General features: G+C 38.8%; 1 protein-coding gene across 2 annotated transcripts in view; it reads left to right on the top strand.

The window, feature by feature from the left end:
• SLC25A12 (solute carrier family 25 member 12) overlaps positions 1-26,564 on the top strand; it is a 207,826-nt gene that overhangs the window by 90,538 nt on the left and 90,724 nt on the right. The window contains exons 1-2 of one of the 2 annotated variants that reach the window (XM_059394164.1): positions 11,272-11,362; positions 12,317-12,370. In XM_059394164.1, the coding sequence (XP_059250147.1) occupies positions 11,351-11,362; positions 12,317-12,370 (66 nt within the window). In that variant the 5' untranslated portion in view covers positions 11,272-11,350. Of the gene's footprint in view, positions 1-11,271; positions 11,363-12,316; positions 12,371-26,564 lie in introns of those variants that run through there. The other variant, XM_059394165.1, reaches the window with a different exon arrangement.

Genomic DNA, 26,564 nt, shown 5'->3' with positions numbered 1-26,564 from the left:
AAGGAAGCAGGCTCCCCGCTGAGCAGAGAGCCTGATGCGGGACTCGATCCCAGGACTCTGAGATCATGACCTGAGCCGAAGGCAGCGGCTTAACCCACTGAGCCACCCAGGCGCCCAGGGGTTGAGATTTTTAAGATTTTATTTATTTATTTATTTGACAGAGATCACAAGTAGGCAGAGAGAGAGGAGGAAGCAGACTTCCTGCTGAGCAGAGAGCCTGATGTGGAGCTTGATCCCAGGACTCTGGGATCATGACCTGAGCCGAAAGCAGAGGCCTCAACCCACTGAGCCACCCAGGTGCCCTGGGGTTGAGATTTTTAAAAGATAGACAAACTTTTTATCTCGTACCATGCTTGGTTTAAGAAAGCGTTAGGGCATTCTGTGTATGAGATCAATATGTTGTAAACAATTCCAGGAGATTCTTTATTCTGCACCAGTGTCCTAAAACATTCTAGTCATTCTAGTATGAGAGGAAGTTTTCATAAATTAGAGTCCTCATACAAATATTAACAATGATGCTATAGAAATTGGAGCGAGAGAGAGAATAGGTTAGGGTACATGATTTCACATCAGGTGGGCCTAAAGGAATCGTCACTGGAGGGATCAAAAACATGTTCCCTAAAATATCTCCGCTATTAACAATTATATGTATGAACTCCCTGCAAACTAGAATGATTGCAGATAATGGAAAAAGTCAAGCATAATACTCAAATTTTAATGGAAAAGGGAGGAACTGAGAGATCATACTTTGTTTAGTCTTCTTTGAACTACTATGGTGTTAATCTCTGAAAAACAATAACAATTATCTGCTCCAGGTATTGTTTAATATACTCAGATTACTCATACATTTGTACTTGCCACATAAATACAATTTCAGTTCTGATTCATTCACTTAACATTCTATTATAAGCTACATACTATTGTTCCTTTTACGTGATCAAGTTACTAAGGAATCTGAACTTGGTTGAGGTATGAAATAAAATGCTTTGTTTTTCTCTAATCATTGCTCCACTATACTATGTTCCCCCTGGGGAAGATTCCATACTTTCCTGGTATTTTAAGTTATTCAAAGTCTAGCCTATCCTAGTTAAAACTTCATTACTCCATTGCCATCTACTCCATTGCCGTCTAACTTGTAGCCACAGGGACTTGAAATGAAGAAGGGTTGGGGCGCCTGGGTGGCTCAGTGGGTTAAGCCGCTGCCTTCGGCTCAGGTCATGATCTCAGGGTCCTGGGATCGAGTCCCGCATCGGGCTCTCTGCTCGGCAGGGAGCCTGCTTCCCTCTCTCTCTCTCTCTGCCTGCCTCTCCATCTACTTGTGATTTCTCTCTGTCAAATGAATAAATAAAATCTTAAAAAAAAAAAAAAGAAATGAAGAAGGGAGTATAGTAAATTTTTCATTCATTCCCCTTCAAACCCCTATAGATTGGGTTGGGGAATGTCTGGTTCTAGAATATTTTTTCTTTCCTTCTCAAAACAAATCTTCTGGTGTTGGAGGCTAGAAGTAGGAATAGAGGAGAGATGAATCTAGCTACTTAGCTACTCTGTGTTTTGGTTATCTCTGCTTCTCCAGTTGACATTGGCTGCCATCAATACCGTTACTGTCTCTCACATAGCATGCATTCTTAATTTATTCAGTGAGTTGAAAGGAGCATCCATTTTGTACCAATTCCCTGAAAAGAAGACTCTGGTTCTTCACTGCTTTTGTCTCCTTTGTTAGTAGGCTTCCCTTTAGGATGGAATACTGCAAAAGCAATTCAAGTCCCCATATCTTCCTAGTGTCCTTTGAAGTGTAAGAAATTCATGTATCCTCTCTTGTGTGACAATCAATGTTCCCCCAAAAATGGGTGTACATAACTTATCAACCATCATATCTTCATAAGATAATGAGATTTAAAATGTTAACCAATGCCAATGCTCTTTACTTATTTTTAAGATTTTATTTATTTGGGGTGCTGGATGGCTCAGTCAGTTAAGCATCTGCCGTCAGCTCATGATCTCAGGGTCCTGGGATGGAGCCCCATGTCGGGCTTCCTGCTCAGTGGGGAGCCTGCTTCTCCCTCTGCCTGCAGCTTCCCCTCCTTGTACTCTTTTCTCTCTCTCTCTATAAAATAAATAAAATCTAAAAAAATATATTTACTTATTTATTTATTTGAGGTTGGGGGTGGGAAGCACATGCGGGAGAGGGGTAAAGGGAGAGGAAAAGAGAACATCCCAAGCAGGCTCCATGCTGAGCATGGAGCATAACACAGTGGTGGATCTCAAGACCCTGAAATCATGACCTGAGCCAAAATCAACTGACTGAGCCACCTAGGCACCCTTTTGAAACAGAGATAATAAAATGAGATAGCTCAACTTCTGTGGTTGTTTTGAGGATAGTACTTGGGATATTGTTTGATACATAGTAGGTGTTCAATAGTAAATATTCATTACTATGGGCTTTGCATCAGCATATTGTGAATTTCATTAGCTTAAGTAATCTTTGGGTCATTTACAAGATGATTTCTGACCTCTGGAGCCGATGACCAGATATCCCAGACTTCAGTGACTTCACCATATTAGGCCTTTTTTGAAAGACTTAACAGGAGGCCTTTAGCAGTCATGCCTCTCTATCTCAATATGCCCCTCAAATTCAACAATTTTAAAGGTGCCTTCTCCAGTTTTGCTTGTCTCTGTATCTGTGCCTACAGGTCTATGTTTTCATCTTAATTTAAGATTAAGATGTCTTAATTTAAGATTAAGATTGTCTTATAAGAAACTCTTATTCTTAAAAAAGGAAAGTGGGAGAGGGCAAAAGGTGATTTATGAAGATGATCTTCCCCAGAGATGTGTATTTTTTCTTTTATCAAACGTTTTTTTTTTTGACTACTGGTATATGCTTAACCCTGTGCTAATTCCTAGAGACATGGAGATTTTTGTTTTATCTTTTCCTCAAGTACTTATAGTGAGCATCATGCTTAGGAATCTATGTGAGTTCACAGTCTGTTGTAGTATTTTTAAACTGGGCCATGAAATCAATTCAGTGTATTAAAACCAGAAATATAAAAAAAGGAGAATAATACAGAATAATAAATAGCAGAGTATATTGTATGTAGTGAAGTTTAATATTGCTTCATGAAATTTCTATTTCAGGTTGGGATGATTAAAAATATGTATTTCGTACTCTATAGGTCTGTGTCAGTAAAGTTTGAAAACCACCAGTGGAAAAGACAATAAACAAAGAAGGGATTATAACACAGTGATAAATACTATACACAGAATGGGGTCTAATCCAGTCAAGGAAATTGGGTGGAAGATTGTTTTCTGGAGAAGATCCTTGAGCTGTATCTTAAAGGTTCTATTACAATTGCTAGCCAAACAACAAAATTATGTACCTGAGTAGCCATCTTTAGTAATGCAAAGATCCAGCACAGTTTTCTGCAGTGTTTTATTTTTTTCCTGCAGTGTTTTATGATGAAAAATTTCAAACATATGGAAAAGTTGAATTTTTACAGTGAATTCCCATATATCCCTCAGATAGGTATCACATATCTCTCCCCACCCCGCATTCATCCATCATCCATCCATCTATTTGTCTATCTATTCATCAATCTTATTTCTTTTAAGCATTTCAAAGTAAATTTAAGATAGTAGTATTTTCTCCCCTAAATACTTCATTAGCTAGAATTCAATATTCACAGATTTTTTTTCTTTTGAGGAAAAATTTACACATGATAAAATATATAAACCTTACGTGTACATTCCCTAAGTTTTGGAAAATACACACACCTCTAATCTAAACCCCTAGCAAGACATAGACTATTACCATCACTCCAGATGGTTCCCTCAATTCCTGTCTTCCAGAAAACCTGGTTCTTTTCCCACCATAGATTAGCTTTGTTTGTTCTGGAACTTTACATAAATGTAATCATACATTTACACTATATAATTCCATGAAAGGCTTCTTTCACTTAGCATGATACTTAGCATGATACCATGTTCTATGTATCAATAATTTGCTATTTATTTATTTATAAATATTTTATTTATTTATTTGACACAGAGAGAGAGAGTTAGGCGAGAGGTAGGCGAGATACAGGGCTCAATCCCAGGACTCTGAGACCATGACCTAGGCCGAAGGCAGAGGCTTAACCCACTGAGCCACCCAGGTACCCTGCTTTTTTTTTAAATTGCTGAATAGTATTACATTCTGTAGATGTACCATAGTATATCCATTCTCCTATTGATAGACATCTAGGCTATTTCCAGTTTTTGGCTTTTATGAATAAAGTGGCCATGAACATTCTTGTACAAATCTTTTTATCCATACATATTTTCACCTCTCTTGGGTAAATACCAAAAAGTAAAATCGCTGGGTCATAGTGTGGGTGTATGTCTAGTTTTATAGAACCTGCTAGATCTTTTTCCAAAGTGATTGGACCGTTTTACACTCCCACTACTGTGCCTGAGAGCTCTGGTTGCTCCACATCCTTGCCAGCATTTGTTTTCAGTCTTTTTAATTTTAGCCACTCTCGTGGGTGTGTAGTGCTATCTCTTTACTGAGATTTAATTTGCATTTCCCTGATGGCTAATCATCTTGTATGGTTTTCATATGCTTATTGGCCTTTTGTACATTTTCTTTTATGAAGTATTTGTTCAAATTTTTGCCCATTTTTAAGCTAGATTGCTTATTTATCTTTGAGTTTTAGGAGTTCCTTATATACTGGAGTATCAGTCCTTTGTTGCAGATAGATAGATAGATAGATAGATAGATTGATTTTATTTATTTATTTGAGAGAGAGAATAAGTGAGCCATGGTGGGGAGTGGAGAAGGAGAGGGAGAAGCAGACTCCCTGCTGAATAGGGAATCCTATGACCCTGGAATGACTTGAGCCAAAGGCAGACACTTAACTGATTGAGCCACCCAGGCACCCTGTTGTATATATGTTTTGCTAATTTTTCTCCTAGAGACTGTGCTTGCCTATTCATTTTCTTAATTCTGTTGTTTGATGAGTATAAATTTTAATTTTAGTACAATCTAATTTATCAATATCTTAATTTATGGTTATTGCTTTTAATATGCTGACTAAAAATCCTTTACCTACCTTTGAATCTCTAAGATACTATTTTATGTTTTCTGCTAAAAGCGTTATGATTTTAGGTTTTGCATTTAGGTCTATGGTTCATCTCAACTCAGTCTTAGTGTGTATTTTGAGGTGGAGGTTGAAATTTATTTTCTTCCCATGTGAATTTCTGTTTTTCCTAGAGTCATTTGTTGAAAAGACTCCTTGCCCCATTGAATTATTTTAGTACCCTTGCTAGAAATCAAATGACTTTATAATTTCATATCTATTTCTGCATCTCTCTAATCTCTTCCATTGACCTATTTATCAATCCTTATACGAGCCAGGACCACACTGTACTGGTTTCTTCAGCTTTCTAATAAATATTGAAGTCAGGTAGTGTAAGTCCCCTAACTTTGTTATTGTTCAAGTTTGCTTGGATATTCTGAGGCCTTTGTTTTTTGCCTGGCACAATTTTTTTTTTAAGATTTTTAAAAAATTTATTTATTTGACAGGCAGAAATCACGAGTAGGCAGAGAGGCAGGCAGAGAAAGGGGAGGAAGTAGGCTCCCTGCTGAGCAGAGAGCCCGATGTGGGGCTCCATCCCAGGACCCTGGGATCATGACTGTAGCCAAAGGCAGAGGCTTTAACCCACTGAGCTACCCAGGCGCCCTGCTGGCACAATTTTTAAAATGAAAATTTTTCCTCTACTTTGGACCAGGTTCCAAGCATCCTTTCTGGTTGACCTCTAAATAGAAGGGAGGCAAAAACCAGATCCAAGTAAATCTCCAGGGGTCAATAGAGGTGGGCATCTCAGGGATTGAGCCTGATATTTGTTGAGCCTGATATTAGAAAATAAATGACTGAGAGCAGTTGATGCAGTCAAATATTCTCTATGCTTTGGGAGTCACGCTATTTATTTTTCTTATATTTCCTATAGTTGCAACAGTGAGCTTAGTGCAAACACAGGCACTCAATAAATTTTTATTAGCTAAAATTTGGCTCACTCTTAATCATGACATTAGAGTATGAAAAGAAACATTACAGTTCATTTAGTTCAATTCTCCATCTGATCATAAGGTTTTTCACTAAATATCAGCTTACACATGACTAGTATAGTTATAGGGCCCTCATAGACTTGAACATCTAGAGCAGTTCATTCCATGAATTCCTTCCCAAATCCATTGAAAAGAAAACTGTTATTGCCTCCACAAGGGAATAAAGAAGACTGTGGTCCAAAAATAAGATCACTGTCATCCCCATCGCATAATTTATAGGACTCAGAGTCCAGCTGTGAGGAAGAGCAGGTTAGGAAGATGTAACTACAAAAGTACAACTATTCCATGTGATTTTTGATACCCCACTCTTCCCTCTCCACCAAAAAGAGAATTTATTTCAATAAGACCAAATGTTCATAGAGGGCATATTATACTAGTACAATATAGAGAAGTCCTAAAATGTCTAATTTATGTAGTATCTATAAGTGGTTTGGGTTGAAATAATAATTTCTGGCTGATTTTGAGGTCAGCCTATGAAGTAGAACATAATTTGTTCAAACTTGGACACCTAATGCTTAATATTTCTCCTTAGCCTACCCCTTTCCATTTCCCCATAAAGATTCTTAGCAAGGAAGGAGTTAAAGCACATCTTAGAAATCGGTAGTTTTGTAGTATTTCAGTAAAATAAAAAGGACCATTTTATAATTCTATTAGGTCAAGATCAATATTACTTCAAAGTTCTAGATGTTCAAATATCCTTTGTATGTGTGTGTGCCAAAGTCAGATCATGCTATTTATTTGAAACATGTTTAAAAAGATTTTATTTATTTATTTGACAGAGAAAGAGACAGCAAGAGAGGGAACACAAGCAGGGGGAGAGGGAGCCGGGGAAGCAGATTCCTTCTGAGCAGGGAGGCCCATGCAGAGCTCCATCTCAGGACTCTGGGAACATAACCTGAGCCAAAGGCAGATACCCAATGACTGAGCCATCCAGGTGCCCCTATTTCAATTATTTTAAGTGGGATTCATCTTGATGGGAGGCATAAAATGCAGTTTATTCCTCATCATGATGGTATATGTACTTTCAATCTAGGAAGAGTTTTACTCCTGGTTTAGTCAGTCAGTGATAACCTAATGCTCTTCTAGTGTTTATACAGTACCTGGATTTACCTCTTACAAGATGACATCCATAGTAGCTGTGTGGGATATGGAAACAAGAAAAAAAAAAGTATTGGGATGCCTGGGTGGCTCAGTTGGTTGGACGACTGCCCTCGGTTCAGGTCATGATCCCGGAATCTCGGGATCGAGTCCCGCATCGGGCTCCCAGCTCCACGGGGAATCTGCTTCTCTCTCTGACCTTCTCCTCGCTCATGCTCTCTCTCACTGTCTCTCTCTCAAATAAATAAATAAAATCTTAAAAAAAAAAAAAAGAAAGAAAGAAAAGCAAAAAAAAGTATTCATGTCAGTAAAATAATTGGAAGAGGCGGGGCGCCTGGGTGGTTCAGTGGGTTAAGGCCCCTGCCTTAGGCTCGGGTCATGATCTCGGGGTCCTGGGATCGAGCCCCGCATCCGGCCTCTCTGCTCAGCAGGGAGCCTGCTTCCCTCTCTCTCTCCCTGCCTCTCTGCCTACTTATGATCTCTGTCTGTCAAATAAAATAAAATCTTAAAAAAAAAATAATTGGAAGAGGCTAGAAAATAAACAGAAATAGTATGTTATTAAAAATGGAAGGACGGGGCACCTGAGTGGCTAGGGTTTGGGCCTCTGCCTTTGGCTTGGGTCATGGTCTTGGTCCTGGGATCAAGCCCCCCCATCAGGCTCTCTGCTCGGCCGGGAGCCTGCTTCCCCCTATCCCTCTGCCTGACTCTCTGCCTACTTGTGATCTCTCTCTCTGTCAAATAAATAAATAAAATATTAAAAAAAAAATGGAAGGATGGCCAGGAGTTGCGGCAGAGCAGGCTCATTGGAAGTTGCATCTTGTTTTAATTATTACATTTTAGTTTATTAAGACACTAGACATCAGTATAATTCTAACTTTCACCCACAAAGTGACTGGATGGTTTCAAATAAATATAATGTAAGCTGCTCAGGAGTTAGAAACATGTTTCTGCAGGTTTGTCTAGTAAACCCATATTTTGGTTCTACAGCTGGGATAGTATATTATTTTCATCGGCAACTACTTCACTAGCAAATGTAAATTCCTGGCTCAGTAAAGCTATATATTGAATCTTTTATTAAATCAATTCTAAAAAGTGACTATTAATGACAATATATTTGCAATTAGTCTTTTTTTTTTTTTAAAGATTTTATTTATTTTGACAGGGAGAGAGAGAAATCACAAGTAGGGAGAGAGGCAGGCAGAGAGAGAGGAGGAAGCAGGCTCCCCTCGGAGCAGAGAGCCCGACATGGGGCTCGATCCCAGGATCCTGGGATCATGACCCGAGCCGAAGGCAGAGGCTTTAACCCACTGAGCCACCCAGGCGCCCCAGTCTTTTAGTCTTTAACTTCCAATTTTGCTTTCTGAAATGTCATTTTCTATAGGCTGTTTTAATTATTAAGTTTTCAACTTATAGTTGTTCCCTAGTTTTAAAATTATTTCTTGTTTACAAATGTCATTTGAAATTTAAGGGAAGAGTTATAAATTTATTGGCAAGTATTTTTTAAAGAAACTGAAGTTTTGAACTATTTCTACCACCTTTTCTAAAATATATTGTGAATATTATTTGACAGGTTTGTCTTTTGGTTTTCCATTAACTAATAAGTTTTCCTTCAATCTTGATCATCTGCAATTGAGGCAAAAGTAAGTTTTAATTTGTTTTAACTTTTTTTAAAAAAAGATTTTATTTATTTATTTGACAGAGAAATCACAAGCAAGGAGAGGAGGCAGGCAGAGAGAGTTGGGGGAAAAGCAGGCTCCCTGCTGAGCAGAGAGCCCTACAGGGGCTTGATCCCAGGACCCTGAGATCATGACCCAAGCTGAAGGCAGAGGCTTAACCGGCTGAGCCACCCAGCCGCCCCTGCTTTGACTTTTGGTAATACCTTTCATCAGTCATTATAACAGAAGGATAGATCACAAAGCTTTTCAGAATAGGAGTTCTAACTCATAGACTTTCGTATTCCTTTAAATACTTAGTTTATTTCCATGTAGTTTATCATTTTAATACCTTTATCCATTTTATTGTTTATTATATTTGGATAGATAAAAAATCTAGCAAAATCCATCTTTATTTTGGGTAGCTGAGCTTTTCTATTTTCTCTGTATATCAGCTTTATTTAGTTTTAAATTATTACATCATCTCCAGTGCAACTAGATTGGCACCAGTGAAGCTCTTGGACTTGCTCAAAGTTCAGCTATTTTTTTTAAAGGTATATATATATATAAAATATACATATATATAAATTATATATAATTTTTCTCAAAGATAGCCTATTTTTAAAAAACACTTATTTATTTTAGAGAGAGAGAATATGAATGGGAGAGGCAGAGGGAGAGAGAGAATCTCAAGCCAACTTGGTGGGGTTCGATCTCATGACCTTGAGATCAGACCTGAGCTGAAACCAAGAATCAGAAGCTTAACAGACTGGCCACCCAGGTGCTCCTCACCTATTTTTTTTTTATTCAAGGAAATTTTCATTGTGTTTGGTGCTTATACCTAGGAATTATTCTGGAGGGCTCTGTTTAAATGTGATGTTGTCTTCCTCTGTAGGAGTTGCCAGTCTGACCCTAAATTTTCACTCCAACAATATAGATTTGGTCAACAACATGTTCCAATAGGAAATAATTCTTTCATTTTAAATAAATGCATTCCTTCCTTTAAGCACTTGTCTTCAAAGTGAGGAAATTTGGCTTACTAAACAGATATTCTTCCCTTGTAAAGTAATGTAAAATAAACATTTTGAGATTCCTACTTTGAGAAACTTCAGGAAATAAGAGAAAACAAAGTATCAGGAGCATAAAGTGCTAGAAGAACAAAATACAAGTTTGTAAATCCTTATGTCCAATAACATTGTTAAAAGAAATTTGAACAAACTGAATAAATGTAATATTTAAATCAACTGCAGCAGGAAAGCTTGTTATGGTACTAATAATGTAGCACTCCTTATCAATAATTTCCATTTGCCCCTCCTCTTTCCTCATTTCTATAAACTTAAATACTTAACACAAATATTATGATTAGTGGGACTGGAGAAAAGGAAAGTCTCCTCTTAGATGGAACATTGGAAACTTGAAAAAGGTAGAGAGGGATTAAGAGTTTAAGATAAATCTTATGTTGTTAGCTTTTTTTTTTTTTTTTTTTTTAAACAGGGAGTATGCCTGTAGTCACAAACAGAAAAAATATGACCATCTGTAAAATACTAGAGGTTAGGGACTACATATTACTTGTTTTCTATTTTCTACAAGCAGGACTATGTCTAGCATATAATAGATGCCCAGTAAATGTCTGCTGAGTGAATCAGTCTGTAGTTCAATATAGTCAGAATGGCAAAATTCGGTTTTAGAGACATTATTTTGGTTCAAGATAGAGCTACTACTTGGGCAGGACCGGCAATGTTTATGTTGGGCTAAGTGGGGCCAGGATTCAGTACCAGTCCTGTTGAAGACAAACGGATTAGTTTCCGTCTGCATTTGTGCCCTACCTCACTGCACAAAAGATCTAGGTGATTAGGAGTGTGGAGTGAAACGACTAATAAAGCTTTACAATAGGTCAAGAATTACAAATACATTGAGCATATTCATCTCATGCCAATTTAAGGACACAGTTATTGTTATGTTTCCTTAGGTTTTTCCCCTGGGTGCACGGTCGCCCCTCTTTTATATTTGTCAGTATTTGCCATTTGTTGTCATTAATTCATTTATTACTATCATCAAGGGGACATGTCATTCGATCCGTCGAAATCTTGCTTTATCTGGATCCCCAGTGTTCCTTTAAGTCTCAGGAGAAAACGACTTTGGCTGAAGTCGGTGCCCAAAGCCACACCCACTAAGAGGCCTTAAGAAACCTGGGGCTTTCCTGGCGGAGACTCAGCTGTAGGCAACCACGCGGCGCGTCGGAATCCCAGGGCTGGCACACCAGTCTTCCCCGTGGGAGGCGCGTCCTCCCCCCAGCTAGGCAGGCCGCCCGCCCGGGTCCAGCTCCCTTTCTGGCGGGTATTCGGGGCCCTCTTCCCGCCCCGCCCCGGGCTCATTTGCATAGGGACGCGCGCGGCGCCGGCGAGCGGGAGGGCGGGCGCGGCCGGGAAGGCGGCGCGCGCGCGCCCTGACAGCTCGGCCTTGCTCGCTCACTCGCTCGTCCCCGGCTTCCGAGCACAGCATGGCGGTCAAGGTGACTCCCAACTCTGCTGCTGCCTTTATTGCATAAGAGCCATTCCGGGGACCTTGCCTCCAGCCCTTCACCTCCTACCATTTTCTTCGTTGCCTGGTTTTTAGATAGCGTATCCTGGGGCTCCAGCTTGCGGGTGGGAGAGCTGTGTGGGGCTTGGACCCGAGGGAGAGGATGCCCGGCTGGGGGAGGGGAAGGAGGAGGGATTATGAGTTGGAGGGGCTTGGGAGGACCACAGGTCGGTGAAGGAAGAGTAGTGTCCTGCTCTAGGTGCATGGGATTGTGAACCCGGACTTGGAGGGCATCAGAAAGGGAGTAGGAGGAAGTGGCATGTAAAGCCGGGGATACCTAAGGCATCTCTGTATTGCAGTGGGGGAGGGGGTGAGTAGTTGAGTAATTTGGGGCTTTAGTGGGGCCGGGGGCAGTGGTTGGCATTTTCGCTGCAGGTGGCAGGATGTCGAAAGTATTTGGAAACGTTGTCGCAGCTTTCATATTTTAGGTTGGATGGGGAAAGGGAGGAGATTATTATTTTCTGGATTGCTTTACGTGGGAGAGGCTGCTAGGCCAGGCGATTAATTTGGGTGTTTCAACTTTCCTGTTGCTCTATTCTTGCTGGCCTCTTGATTGGGAGGTGGGTTGTTGCTATTGTGTTGCTAGTGGATGTGGAGTAAAGTAAGAGATTGATCCTCCCTGCCTTCCCTTTCCAGTTCGGAGGAAATGTGGGAGATTTGCTATATATTAAGCTCTTCACACCTGTACTTACCCCCTGTAGTCACAGATCTCCAAATTTGACAGGTGTTATCAGCATTGGTACTTTGGGTTTGTTTTAAACTAATGCCCTTATAAAAGATAAGAGCATTGATTGTTAGTGTCTGAGACCTCTAATCTGAAGAGATTATGTGGTTTCTAGTAAAGCATTAACTGGCTTTTTTTTTTTTTTTTTTTTTTTGCTTACAGGTGCAAACAACCAAGCGAGGTGATCCTCATGAGTTAAGGAACATATTCCTACAGGTAATTGGCTTATGTAGCATGATCTTTTATTGGGACAAAAACCGTTGTAAATTTAGTGCTTTTCAGGCCTCAAATTTCAGTATTTTTCTATTTTCATTCATTTTGAAAAACATGGATAGACAAACATAGCTTATAATATTTTATTTAAGGTTTGAATAAAGATTTCTTTTACTACAGTTTGATAACATACTTTCCCCATAATATTTTTTTAACATGACTTAAAGTATGTAAAGAAGAACACTGAAAAGAATTTCTGAATTCCCTTAAGCACTATGATCAGAATTATATTTCATAATGTATTGACACTCTTGTGTAATTACTAGGTATGGTGACTAAATTTCTTTCTTGAAAGTTGCAAGTTTATAGTTTTTCTCCTTATAAGTATTTATTTATGTTATTTGTTGCAGAGATAAGAATATTATAGTTATTGTTAATTGTGTGTGTCTTTTCTCCCTCTGCTTATTTATAGTCATCAGCTTTTGAGGTTTTGTTACAAAATGTTACTGTCTACAGTTCTTGCAAGGATCCACCTTCTGCTAAGTTTTTAAGATCAGCAACTTGGCTGTAGACTTAAAAAGTTGGCTTACTTTTTTGTTTTGCTTTCTTTTCTTAAATTTCAGAAGTTCCTCAGGCAGGAAGTTGTATTTAGAAATAGATGAAAAGGGAGACAAGCTAAGGTTTTCCACCAGATATGGTGTTTTTCTCTGAAATATTCTTCTGAAAACTTTCTACTCTGGACCTGGGTTGTTACATAGAAACTTTGACCTTGGGCCCTGCTGGGTATTTGTTTCCTCTGTAAAATGAGAGGTGATCTCCAAGGTTCCTTCCAACTTCAAAAGTTTATGATTCTATATTAGGAACAGATTCTAACATATGCTGATCAGCCTGGAATAGATGACATTTTTATCTGAGGCATGGATTGCTTAAGCTATTGTTGGGGAGGAGGCTGCATAGATGACCATGCATATGTGTAGTTTATGAACAAGAACTAGCAAAAATTGGAATCTTAAATTTTATAAAATCTGATACAGGGAAGTATCATTTCCAGAACACAAGTAATTGTAATAGAAATAATCTGTTTACGGCTTGAAACCTTTATTCCTCACAAGTGTTCTTGAAAATAGCGGGAAAAAATGTCAGTATTAACTGCACTGTATGATTATACTTGGTTGTTTTGTGAAAAGTTTGTGTGATATTGTTAATTTTTTCTAGATTAAGTAGGCATGGAAGAAAACAGTTGAAATGATGTATGATGTAGTGAAGGTGTCAGAAACACTGGGTTCAATTCCCTGTCCTTCCTCTGATTGTTGTACCTGTAGGCTACCTGTCTGACCTTCCTGGGCTTCATCCTCTTATTTGGGACTCAGTGGGATGTTGGAAAATGGGGATTGAGGTCCTTTCAGCTTTAAAAATCCTGTGGAGGGGCCCCTGGGTGGCACAGTCAGTTAAGTGTTGGACTTTTGATTTTGGCTCACGTCTGATCTCAGGGTCGTGAGATCAAACCTCATTATCAGGCTCTACTTCCCACGGGGAGTCTGCTTGAGTTTCTCTCCCTCTTCTCTGCCCCTACCCTCTGCTCCCTCTTTCTCTAAAATAAATAAATCTTACCAAAAAATCTTGTGGAAAAAAATTCTATGATTCTGCATGGATTTGGTTTTTTGGGGGAGGGAGGATAGAAATATAAGGAGAGAGCTGGCACTATGCCTAGATTTTTTTTTTCTTTAAAGATTTTATTTATTTATTTGACAGACGGAGATCACAGAGAAGCAGGCAGAGAGAGAGGAGGAAGCAGGCTTTCTGCTGAGCAGAGAGCCCAATGTGGGGCTCAATCCCAGGACCCTGGGATCATGACCTGAGCTGAAGGCAGAGGCTTTAACCCACCGAGCCACCCAGGCGCCCCTATGCCTAGCTTTTTGACAACTTTTAAATCTTACCATTATCTTTATTTTTTTTTAAAGATTTTTATTTTATTTTTTATTTTTTTAAGAATTTTTTTTTTTTAATTTATTTGACAGAGATCACAAGTAGGCAGAGAGGCAGGCAGAGAGAGAGGGGGGGAAGCAGGTTCCCTGCTGAGCAGAGAGCTTGATGCGGGGCTCGATCCCAAGACCCTGGGATCATGACCTCAGCCGAAGGCAGAGGCTCTAACCACTGAGCCACCTAGGTGCCCCATGATTTTTATTTTTAGGTAATATCTACACCCAGTGTGGGCCTTGGACTTAGAACCTGGAGATCAAAAATCCTTGAGGTCAAAAATCGCATGCTCGGGGACGCCTGGGTGGCTCAGTTGGTTGAGCAGCTGCCTTCGGCTCAGGTCATGATCCCAGCGTCCTGGGATCGAGTCCCACATCGGTCTTCTTGCTCGGCAGGGAGCCTGCTTCTCCCTCTGCCTCTGCCTGCCATTCTGTCTGCCTGTGCTCTCTCTCTCTCTGATAAATAAATAAAATCTTAAAAAAAAAAAAAATCGCATGCTCTACTAACTGGGCTGGCCAGGCACTCCCTTATCATTATCTTTTTACACATTATTTTGGATGAGGACCATATTTTATTTTTATATTGAAAAATTGGGGAATTCATAACAGTACATTTAGCACTAGTTATAAGGCATTGGCCCAAGAATTATTGATAGATAAGAGATCATAAATATTTACCTTCAGCAACTAGAAGGATATACTGTAGTTAGTTGAGCCAATTAGAGGACAGTTACCAAGTAGGATAGCAGATTTTTATTTTTTTTTATTCCTTTCTGAAGTACTTCAAACTATAGTTACTTAAAGCTATAGGACATTGTTTAGAAACAGTTTTATTTTAGAGGCATATGGTTTATTAGTATTTTAGAGATAATAGGCAAAAATACTAACTATGTATTTTTTTAAAAGATTTTAAATTTATGTATTTGACAGAAATCACAAGTAAGCAGAAGTAGACAGAGGCAGGCAGAGAGAGAGGGAGAAGCAGACTCCCTGCTGAGCAGAGAGCCTGAGATCCGAGATGCTGGGCTCGATCCCAGGACCCTGGGATCATAACCTGAGCTGAAGGCAGAGGCTTAACTCACTGAGCCACCCAGGCTCCCCTAATTACATATTTCTTTAGCATTTACTAAGGACCGTTTACTGTGTGCTGTGTGTGCAGTTGTATTTAGTTTAGCAGTAGATACCAGTTGAATAATCAAAGGAGAGGACTGAGCATAGATGTGAATGGTAATGGACATGGGACTAGCTCCTCCCTCAGACCCAGTCAATCTCTAACAGGTTGTGGTCGAGGGAGTCAAGAATAATGAAGTCAAATGCATAGACTCTGGTAGAGCAATCAATTTGGCTTGCTTGGATCAAAGTGGCTGTAATAATAATGACAATGGCTAACTTTTATTGATCATTCTGCGCTGTACTGGGCAATGGCCTAATGTGTTAAGGGTACTGTATTAATTTTCATAACAGCCCTAGGAGGTAGGGCTAGAGTCCCTGTTAAATAGAGGAAGTTAAACGACTTGGTTAATGTCATTTAGTCCTTAAGTGGTGGAGGCTGGATTCCAATAAAATCGCAGAATATGTACTCTTATCCATTACACTAAATCACTTGTGGGGTCTCAAAATGGGGGGCAGATAATATTTTAAAGCTAGAGGTATATGAGGGGCTAGTGGCAGCTGTGTTTGTAAAGTTAAAGGAAAAAAAAACCTGGTTACTTAGGTGATGAAAAAAAGGGCCTTTACAGTGTAACTACCTAGAACATTTGGCCAATGAGTGTGGATTTGAAACAGTAGGGAGGCACTATGGGTTTCTGAGTGGGCAAATTGAAGTGGTGAATTCTGATAGCTCTTTGTGTATGTTGGATAAAGTGTGGAGAGGTTGGAAGTAGGTAGGGAGATGGGCTAAGAGGCTATTGAAATAATACATGTGGAAGATAATGACCTGGAGTGGCTGATGGCTGGGGAAATAGAAAGGAAGGACAACACCAGGGACTTTGTAAGGGATGAAGCCATTGAATTTGGTGTTAAATGTAAAAGTAAGGGAAGAAGTAGTGAATCTGGATAGATGTTAATTGACAAGGCATCCAGTTTGGGAATTTTTTTTTTGTGGGAGCAGTTTAAGTTGGGTTGTTAAATAAATATGGCCCAGTATGTTAAATTTTTCAGGTTTGGGGAGTGACAAATTTGTACAGGTGTTAGATAATTCCTTGTGGTGAGGGGATTAAATATAAAAGAAACAAGACCAGGAATAAGGGGCTGATTTATAAGTCATATCCATAATTGAAGTAGAAAGGAGGAGGAGGAGAACTAGAGAGAATCGTCCCATGGGAATTTAAAGTAGTTTCAAAAAGATACAAAGATCAAAATATAGGTTATTGTTACTAGTATAATTTGGCTTTGGTAGGATTTGGGGGCCGCTTGAGTTTAGGATCATTTGAGCTGTTTAAAGACTACAGAGAAGATTTGATTTTGAATTTTGGAATACAATTGAAAGTTTTTTTTTTTTTTAAATAAAGACTTTATTCATTTGGGATAGAGAGAGAGTGTATGCGCATGAGTGGGGGAGTGGGCAGAGGGAGAGGAGAAGCAGAGTCCGTGCTGAGCAGGGAGCCTGATATGGGCTCCATCCCAGGACCCAAAGATTGTGACCTGAGCTGAAGGCAGATGATTAACCATCTGAGTCACCCAGGTGTCCCTAGTTGAAAACTGTTCTTTGTAAAATTTAGATTAACTCTCTAATTCACAAATACTTATTCACATATTTTGTCAATAGCAAAATATTCCTCTTTGAAAGTACTTTAATGGAATTATGTGCGCAAGTTTGTGAGAAGGGCTTTATAAAAGTGAAGTTCATTATTATTTTGAATATAGGAAAATACGTTTATTTTTTCTGTGTTCATTGCTTCTCAAATTTTGATGAGCTATGTTTTTTATTTAAAAAAAAAAAAGAACAATAATATTCACTAGGATTCTGTTTTTCCTGTCCCCTACAAGTTCATAAAATTGGAGCACAACAAATGAGTTCGTATGTGTTAGATTGCGCTATAATTTTACAACCGGTTGTCAAGCTAAGATCTTACTATTACTACCTTTACAACTGTCATTTCTTGATTTATCTCTTCTTTCACCTCTCTCACCCACACACCATCATTGACCCAGTTTCGCTACATCAGAAATATACAGTAGCAAAAGGAGACAATAGAAGCAATGAAGAAAGGAGGTAAGGTGAGGATAACGGGAACGTCATAGGCTGTTTATTATAAACCTGACAAACTTCAGAATGAGAAGTTAACCTAGTCTATGCTTTGTGGCCAAGTAGGTTTATCAAAAACGGTTCTAAGTGAATTGTTTGTCAAGGTCTTGTTTTTTTTTTTTTTCAGTTGGTAGACTTTTTATTGTTTATTTATCAGTGTATTGTATGGTAAAAGCAACACATTTGAGACTGTATCATTATATATGTTAGACTAGAAACATGCTGCAATATAGAACTCAATTATATCAATCCTGTTCTTTTACTCTCTCTCTCTTTAAAGATTTTATTTATTTGAGAGAGAGAGAGAGAGCGAGGGCACAAGCTGGGGGAGGACTGGAGGGAGGGGAGAGAAACAGATTCCCTGCTGAGCGTGGAGCCTGACATGGGACTCAGGCCCAGGACCCTGAGATCATGACGGGAACTGAAGTCAGATGTTTAACGACTGAGCCACCCAGGTGCCCCATCCTGTTCTTTTTCTCATTATCACCAATGTAACAATGAAGAGCATATTCCATATAAAAATTAGGAAAATTCGTTTTCTTCTGTGTTATTTTAGAGAAGAAATGGAAGAAGATGCTGTTAATATAAAGCAATGTGATTCTTCCCTTACGGTTTTTATGATAACATTTTTAATGGAAAGAAATATCCTCTTATTCAATAAACATTTGTTTACATATTACGTATTTATTTTTTGCAGTAACGTGAAGCTGAGAAGGGAATTAAACAGAGCTTTTAGCAGGAGACATTTCCACTTTGTTGGAGTGGGCATCAGGGCTACGTTTTCAAAAGCATGGAATGTGTACTACAAATGATAGATAGAATCTCCTGAGGCTCAGTGTGGAGTGAAAAGGTGCTCTCACAGGGTATTTGTGGAAACAAAGACTCTTTGGAAAGCAATCTGGCAATAGTTTAAAATAGAAAGAAAATACCATTTGAACAAACAGTCCTACATTTGGGATATTTATCCCAGAGAAATAAAAATACTCGTAAGAATATATATGTATAAGGGGTGCCTGGGTGGCTCAGGCAGTTAAGTGAGCCTTCAGCTCAAGTCATGAACACCGGGTCCTGGGATCTAGTCCTGAATCAGGCTCCCTGCTCATCAAGAGTCTGCTTGTTCCTCTCCCTCTGCCCTTCCACCCTGCTTGTGTGCACAAGCTCGCGCTTTCTGTCTTTCTCAAATAAATAAAATCTTAAAAAAAAAAAGAGAGAGAGAGAATATGCGTACAAGGTTGTTAGTTGCAGCATGGAGTTGTTCCTTGAGGAAAAAAAGGTAGGAAACAAGAGAAATGTTATCCAAGGGGAGAGGTAGAAAAATTAGAATAACCATCCCTGGAAAATTATGCAGAACTAAAAAGAATGAGGCCTATATCAGCTGATTTAGAGAGATTTCCAATGTACTATTGAGATAAGAAAGTTGTAATTAAGTGTATATGGCATGATTTTAGTTTTCTAAATGCCATTTCATATATGTTGTATGTATATTTACACATATATATACTTATAGAAGAATTAGGGGAGGGGTGCCTGGGTGGCTCAGTCATTAAGTATCTGCCTTCAGCTCAGGTCGTGATCCTGGAGTCCTGGGATCAGTCTCCATGCTTGGCGAGAGGCCTGCTTCTCCCTCTCCCACATCCCCTGCTTGTATTCCTGTTCTCTCTCTCTGTCAAATAAATAAAATTAAAAAAATTATTAGGGGAAAATAAAAACAAAGTATTGATGTATACATATTAGATTTTTACCAAGTGAAAAATTTAAAAAGTAAGAATTTAACAGTTCAGAACCTGAAGTTAAAAGAGGACTTCCCAGACTAAATTGGGTTGAGTAAACCCAGTATGAGACACACAGAAGGGAATCTATAGTTTTCTCAGCCATCTTGATTAAGAGTTTTCACCAGTTCTTTAGAATGTAGGCATTGAAGACAATAGCCTTTATCTTTAGTGTATTAGCATTTGCCATAAACTATACAGAGTTTTCATTAAAAAAAAGTTTAGGCATTAAAGGCATACTTACATCATAGATTTTATCTTTGAGTCAACTGAAGGATTGAAAAATAATTGAAAAGATGAGAAAATTGGTGTTATTAAATGCCACGTTGTGTTCCTCTACCCATCAGTATATATAATATGTGATATATATATATATATATATATATATATATATATATGATTTTATTTATTTATTTGACAGAAAGAGACATAGAGAGAGAGAGGGAACACAAGCAAGGGGTGGGAGCAGGAGAGGGAGAAGCAGGCTTCCCGTCGAGCAGGGAGCCTGATGTGGGCCTCTATCCCAGGACCCTGGGATCATGACCTGAGCCGAAGGCAGCTGCTTAACGACTGATGGGCAGCCCTCCATCAGTGTATTTTTAATTGTCTACCGTGTGCCAGGTTAAGCATTGTGCTAGTTTCTACCTTTATAGATTTTAAAGATTTTTTCATTTTTTAAAAATTATTTATTTGAGAGAGAGTAATGAGGGAGAGTCTGAGAGGGGAGAGGGTCTGAGTAGGGAGTCCCAGGTGGGACTTGATACCAGGAGCCCAGGATCATGACCTGAGCCCAAGGCAGTTGCTTAACCAACTGAGCTGATCAGGTGGCCTTGAAGATTTTTTTTTTTTTTAAGATTTTATTTATTTACTTGAGAGAGAGACAGTGAGAGAGAGCATGAACGAGGAGAAGGTCAGAGAGAGAAGCAGACTCCCCATGGAGCTGGGAGTCCGATGCGGGACTCGATCCCGGGACTCCAGGATCATGACCTGAGCTGAAGGTAGTCGTCTAACCAACTGAGCCACCCAGGCGTCCCGCCTTGAAGATTTTTTTGAAAACTTATTTATTTGAGAGAGGCAGGGGGAGGAGGGTAGAAAGCGAGTACGAGTCAGAGGGGATGCAGGGTGAAAGGGAGAGACAGACTCCCCACTGAGCAGGAAGCCAGCGGTGGGGCTTCATCTAGGAACCTCTGATAATGACCTGAGTCAAAGGCAGACATTTAACTGACTGAGCCACCCAGGTGCCCCTACCTTTATAGATTTTAGATAAGAGGATTTCAGTGAAGGTAAAACCTCACATTCTAGGTCACAGTGAGACAGACAATAGCAAAGCCCATAGACTCGGAAAAAAAACAAAAAGCAGCTGCAAAAGGTGACAAGACTTATAAGGAAATAACCAAAATAATGGAGAAGGCCATCATTTGTCAAGAGGGTGGTCAGTAAAGACCCCTGAGATTGTGTTATTAGAGATGAGACTAAAAGGTGGGTAGAGAGAATTCTGAACAGAGGGCTCTCATGTCTAAAGGCCTAGATGTAGATAAGGGTTTGGTATTTTTGCAAACAGAAATGAGCCAGTGTGCCTGAAGTGTCAGTCAGTGAGGGAGTGAATGGCCAGTAAGAGATGAGGTTGCAGGAGAGCCTTATCAGGTGCGGCCTTGTTTGTAGGCCACAGAAAAGAGTTTGGATTTTTTTTAAGAGTGTTGTTTGAAACTGCTGAAGATCTTTCACATTGGAAGTGGAATAATTCATATTTAAATAGATCATATTGATTTATTATGTAAACTTCATTATATATTTCTGTGCTTTCTTATGGATGACTGCTTTGATTCTTCCAGTTTAATTTCCTTCTGTCCATGGGGGTGTTAGAATATCTTGAGTGAGGCGTCACTTTTCTTTTTTTTTTCTTTCTTTTTTTTTTTTTTAAGATTTTATTTATTTATTTGGCAGACAGAGATCACAAGTAGGCAGAGAGGCAGGCAGAGAGAGAGAAGGGAAGCAGGCTCCCTGCTGAAGGCAGAGGCTTTAACCCACTGAGCCACCCAGGCGCCCCTCACTAACTCCTTTTCATCTAGGAGACTAATAGCTAGAACCTTCAAGGGCTTTGTAGTCTGACCTGGAGTTGAGTCCTTATTTGATCCCTTTTTGCTGTATGACTGTAGGTATTTACATTAGCTTTGGAGTCTGTTTGCTCATCCGTCTGAGAAGGGGTAACTACACCTAACACATAGGGATGTTAGAAAGATTAACTGAGGTAATTTGTAAATGATGCCTGACACATGGAGCTTAGTTCCTGGTTCCCTCCCTTTTCTTCTAAGATAAGATGAAGATTTTTCTTTCCTGAGTAAGATCTGAGTCCCTTGTCTTTCCCAGGCAACTGTGCTGGACCTATAAAGTGATTAAGATGTTAGTATGTGTTTCTGATTATGGACATGTAATCAGCTAATTGATCACTTTATTTATTTATTTATTTATTTGACAGAGAGAGAGAGATCACAAGTAGGCAGAGAGGCAGGCAGAGAGAGAGGAAGGGAAGCAGGCTCTCTGCCGCCCTGCCAAGCAGAGAGCCCGATGCGGGGCTCGATCCCAGGACCCCGGGATCACGACCCGAGCCGAAGGCAGAGGCCTAACCCACTGAACCACCCAGGCACCCCAATTGATCACATTCTTGAGACTTGTACCTGAAGATCTTTACAAATCCCCACATTCAGAAATACCACCATAAGAGGTGACTTCTCTCAAGTTTGTAGGTTTTGAGAAAGGATAAAGCCATGGTCTGAGATTGAGAGACTGTGGAAGTTGTGTGCAGAGGTTGGTTTTGGAATCTTCACCTGCTCAGTCTGGACCAAAGAAAGAATAATGGTCCAAGTAGGCTTTGAAATACCAAGACACAGACCTAAAAGAGAGACTTGTAATACATTCTTTATGTGTGTAACTTAAAAATCATTTCCCTGTTCTGTCCAGCTCTCTTTTACTTAATATTACTGAAGTTGCTGAGGCATCATTCACTGAAACCAGTGCCATGGCCACTATTGGGCTTCTAGAACTGTGTGTGCTATTTCTTACTTACTGAATAACTATCATGTCTCAGGCAATATTGTAAGTATTTTATACAAATCTTTATAGTTAATCCTCAAAACAACTCTATAAGATAGGAACCATTAATATTCCCATTTTCATCGGTGAAAAAACTGAGCCCTAGGAGGGTTAAGTAACTTGCTCAAGGTTATACAGTAAATAGAAGAGACTTGCTTTATGTATTTCAAAGCAACTCGGCTTTTTTTAGTTAATATTATTTGGAGATATGAGGACATATGGTACATATAGAATAATCTCATTCTTTTTTGGTCATTTTTTAAAAAGTCTTTTTTAATTATGGAAAATTTTAAATCTATATAAGTTAGAGAAAATAGTATAATGAATTATCATATATCCATCACTCAGCTTCACCAACTCTTATGGCTAAGCTTGCTTCGTCTGTATTGCAGCTGCATTGGATTATTTTGAAACAATTCCCAGACATTGTATCACTGCATACATAAATACTCTAGTATCTCTAAAGGTGATGACTCTGAAAACCACCAAACCATAATTCGATTATTACAGGTAAAAATACTCCTTAATAATGTGGATGTCCACTCAGTATTGAAATTTCCCTGATTGTTTCATTTTTTAAAAATTTGATTTGTTAAAATCAGGATCCAAACCATGGTTCATATTACATTTGGTTGATCTGTCTCCTAAATCTAATATTTTCCACTCCCTACCACAATAGAGGTCCTTCATTCTCTGTGGCAAAAATCTTGCTATTTAATCAAGGCTTACCAACATTAAAGCATTCCATCCCCCTAGGAGCTGCACCTTGATTGTCAAAAACATGATTTGCCCAGGCTTATAAATATATATATGCTCCTTGTATGTTCCCATGGTTACTTAGACCAAGAGATTGAAGTATTGTTTTAAGAACAATGCAAATTAATTATGCAACTTAATGTGCCCTGAGAAGCATTCTAGTTTGAGTTATTGAGTTCTCTGGGGTCATGATTTTATTTGCAAGGTTTTTGGCCATTTTGAGAGGAAAATTGTTTTGGTAGACCTAGTTTATTATGGTAGCTTCAGTTGATTTCAGTGATTAACAAGGGTCTTGTACCTCCATGCTCTGTTAGGAATTACATTGTTTAGTAGGTGACAGTAGGACTTGATATAATGGATAGTAAAGATACATTCACTGAAGCAAAAAGAAAAAGAAGTGCATAATATTTCATGGAAACAAGCTGAGTTAGAAAGCAGATGTTTGGAGAACTTTTTTTGCAAAATCGAATAGATGGTTTATTTCTACTGTATGTGAAATAAGCAACAGAAAGTGCTAATTAAAATTAGATGGATGGGACACCTGGGTGACTCAGTCAGTTAAGTATCTGCCTTTGGCTTGGGACATGATCCTGGGGTCCTGAGAATGAGTCCCGCATTGGGCTTCTTTCTGACGGGGGAGCCTGTTTCTCCATCTCCCTGCCACTCCCCCTGCTTGTTCTCTCTCTCTTTCTTTCTCTGACAGATAAATAAAATCTTTAAAGAAAAATAAATAAATAGGGACACCTGGGTGCTCAGTTGTTAAGTGTCTGCCTTTGGCTCAGGCCATGATCCAAGGGTTCTAGGGTTGAGCACCATATCAGGCTCCCTACTCAGCGGGAAGCCTGCTTCTTCTTCTCCCACTCCTCCTGCTTGTGTTCCTTCTCTCTCTGTGTATCTCTCTGTCAAATAAATAAATAAAATGTTTAAACAAATAAATAAAATAAAATTAGATGGATAAAATTGCCTTTTCCTAATGCTTGTATAGCTGGTTTTAGTAAATATCAAAAAATTTTTGCAACACTAAAATCTTTTAAAAAGTGGCCACACATGTTAAAATTATTTTTTCTTATTAAAACATTACTGATGATAGATGAATTCCACATTGTGCTGTTAACAAGTTTGTATGTCAGGCCTGTTGCAGTCTGCTACTCATGCAGAGTGCTTGTGTAGTGAAAGGGCACACATTCTTGACTAAATTTGGCTTCCGTTAGGAGTAAGAGCAGTAAAAGTTAAGGACAGCCGGAGGATTAACTTTGTATGCTCAGCTCTTCCATCATTCACGTGTTCATTTTTCTATATGGGAAATGCTTTATGTGATATCTGTAACTACCAAACTTTGTGACATTGTCATTTGAGAGTTACTTATATTAAAAGGGTATTAAGATCTGAAAATGTCAGTTCATCCTAGTTGGAACAAAGTCATGGAGCAACAGTGTGTTTGGACTCATGTTACGGCCACGTGTTGGATAAGCGGAGATTAAGCTGGCTAGACCAGTTAGGACCAATGTGGTAAACCTAAGAATTGTAGAAGCCAACTCCAAGGAGACCTTGGTTTGGAGGAAGATGAAGAGTTACAACAATAATTCCTTCGTGTTTGGGCAAAAGCAGAAAAATTAAATAAGCAAGGAGGGAAACTGGGACTGTATGCTTTTCTGTGTTTCTAAACTTTTTAGAAGAACTACAGTATTTCAATATGCATTAGTTTTACAATTTCCAAGTACTTTGGTGTTCAAGATCTCATTTTTCCCCTTACATCAAGACAGCTATCTTTCTGTTTCTTATTAGAGAAGAGGCTTAGAGAAGCTGTGTTTCACTCAAGAAATCATACAGGGGATTAGAACTCATTTTTTGACCCTTGTTTCAGTGTCTTTCATGCCACTGTCTCTGAGCTAATGTGAGAGTAGGAACTATGTTTTTTGTGATCTTGCATCCCTAGTACCACACGTAGTATCCAGCACACAATTGGTACTTAATAAATGTTTTTTAAGTGAATGCAAAAAAACTGTAAGATTTTATGTTAGCAGATTTTTGGTTTAACTAGTAGTGCTTCTAAACATATTATCTTGGCTTTGGTGTGCATACTTAAAAAGAAAATCTTTGATACACTGTATACTTTTGAAAAAGCAACCGGCTTTATAGTTACAGCAGATCAGAATTTTTCTTTATGGGGTGCCTGGATGGCTCAGTCCTTAAGTTTCGCCTTCAGCTCAGGTCATGCTCTTGGAGTCCTGGGATCAAGCCCCGAATTGGGCTCCCTGCTCAGCGGGAAGCCTGCTTCTTTCTCTCCCACTCCCCCTGCTTCTGTTCCCTCTCTTGTTGTGTCTCCCTCTGTCGAAAGAATAAATAAAATCTTAAAAATTTTTTTTTCCTTTGTAATCTCTGGAAAGTCTTTTAGACATATAAAATATCAAAGGATCTATTTGTCTTTGAACTTAAGCCATTTAAACAGGCAATTTGATTCATTTAGGCTATTTGGGTTTTTACTCATTTGTGTCATTGAATTTTAAGTTAACCTTCTTTTCCTCCTTACTCAGTAGAAATTTAGGATTTTGTGAAAATTCTTTGTAAAGTCTGCTTTGTAGTAACCTGTGATATAGGTTAAAATTTGGTAAATTGTTAAAGGAGTTACTACTATCTAACTTACTTTTAGTCAGGTGAGACCTTGATATGTTGATCTGTTGGCCTGGTAGGCAAAACATTTCTAGATAACATTATCTCATTTGGAGCTAGAGGTAGTTCAGTATAAGTCCAATAGAAAAAGTATGTATGTGTATCTATATGTGAAACCCTACCATCTTTTATCAGCAATAAATATTCTAATCTTTCATTAGGATCCATTTTATTTCTCAGTCTTCAGAATGTCAAGACTTTTTCAAGCACATGTGAAATAAATGTAAATTTAAATACTTATGAAAATGTCAAATCTATGTGCACTTTTACATTCAAGTACTTAAGTTGGATTTGGAAAATGTTTAATAAAGAAATAAGTCACCTATTTTGTTTGGATGATGTCAGCCACTTCTTGTCAGTGTCTTTCATGTGTCCTTGAATTCCTGCCCAAGAAGGATTTACAACTGCTTAAGAGACATCTTTGAAATGGCAAGTGATTAACTCTAAAGTTATTTGGAGTGTGGATACAGTATTTGGTCAGTTTCGTTTAAGGAAATTTTGGTTCACTCTTTGAAATGACAGTAACAAAATGAAAATGATGAAATGAGTAAGTTAGTTGCCATATTACATTTTTAGCATAACTGTTAGTTTGGGAGCCCCAAAACTTTGTTTTACATTGCTTTTTATTGTTTTTAGTGTAAATATGCAAGTCATTTTGGTTAGCAGAGACATGTCTTAATAAGGCCTCT

The sequence above is a fragment of the Mustela nigripes genome, chromosome 3 (genome assembly GCF_022355385.1).
Source record: "Mustela nigripes isolate SB6536 chromosome 3, MUSNIG.SB6536, whole genome shotgun sequence".
Classification (NCBI taxonomy): Eukaryota; Metazoa; Chordata; class Mammalia; order Carnivora; family Mustelidae; genus Mustela; species Mustela nigripes.
This window is presented reverse-complemented; position numbering and strand designations above follow the sequence as displayed.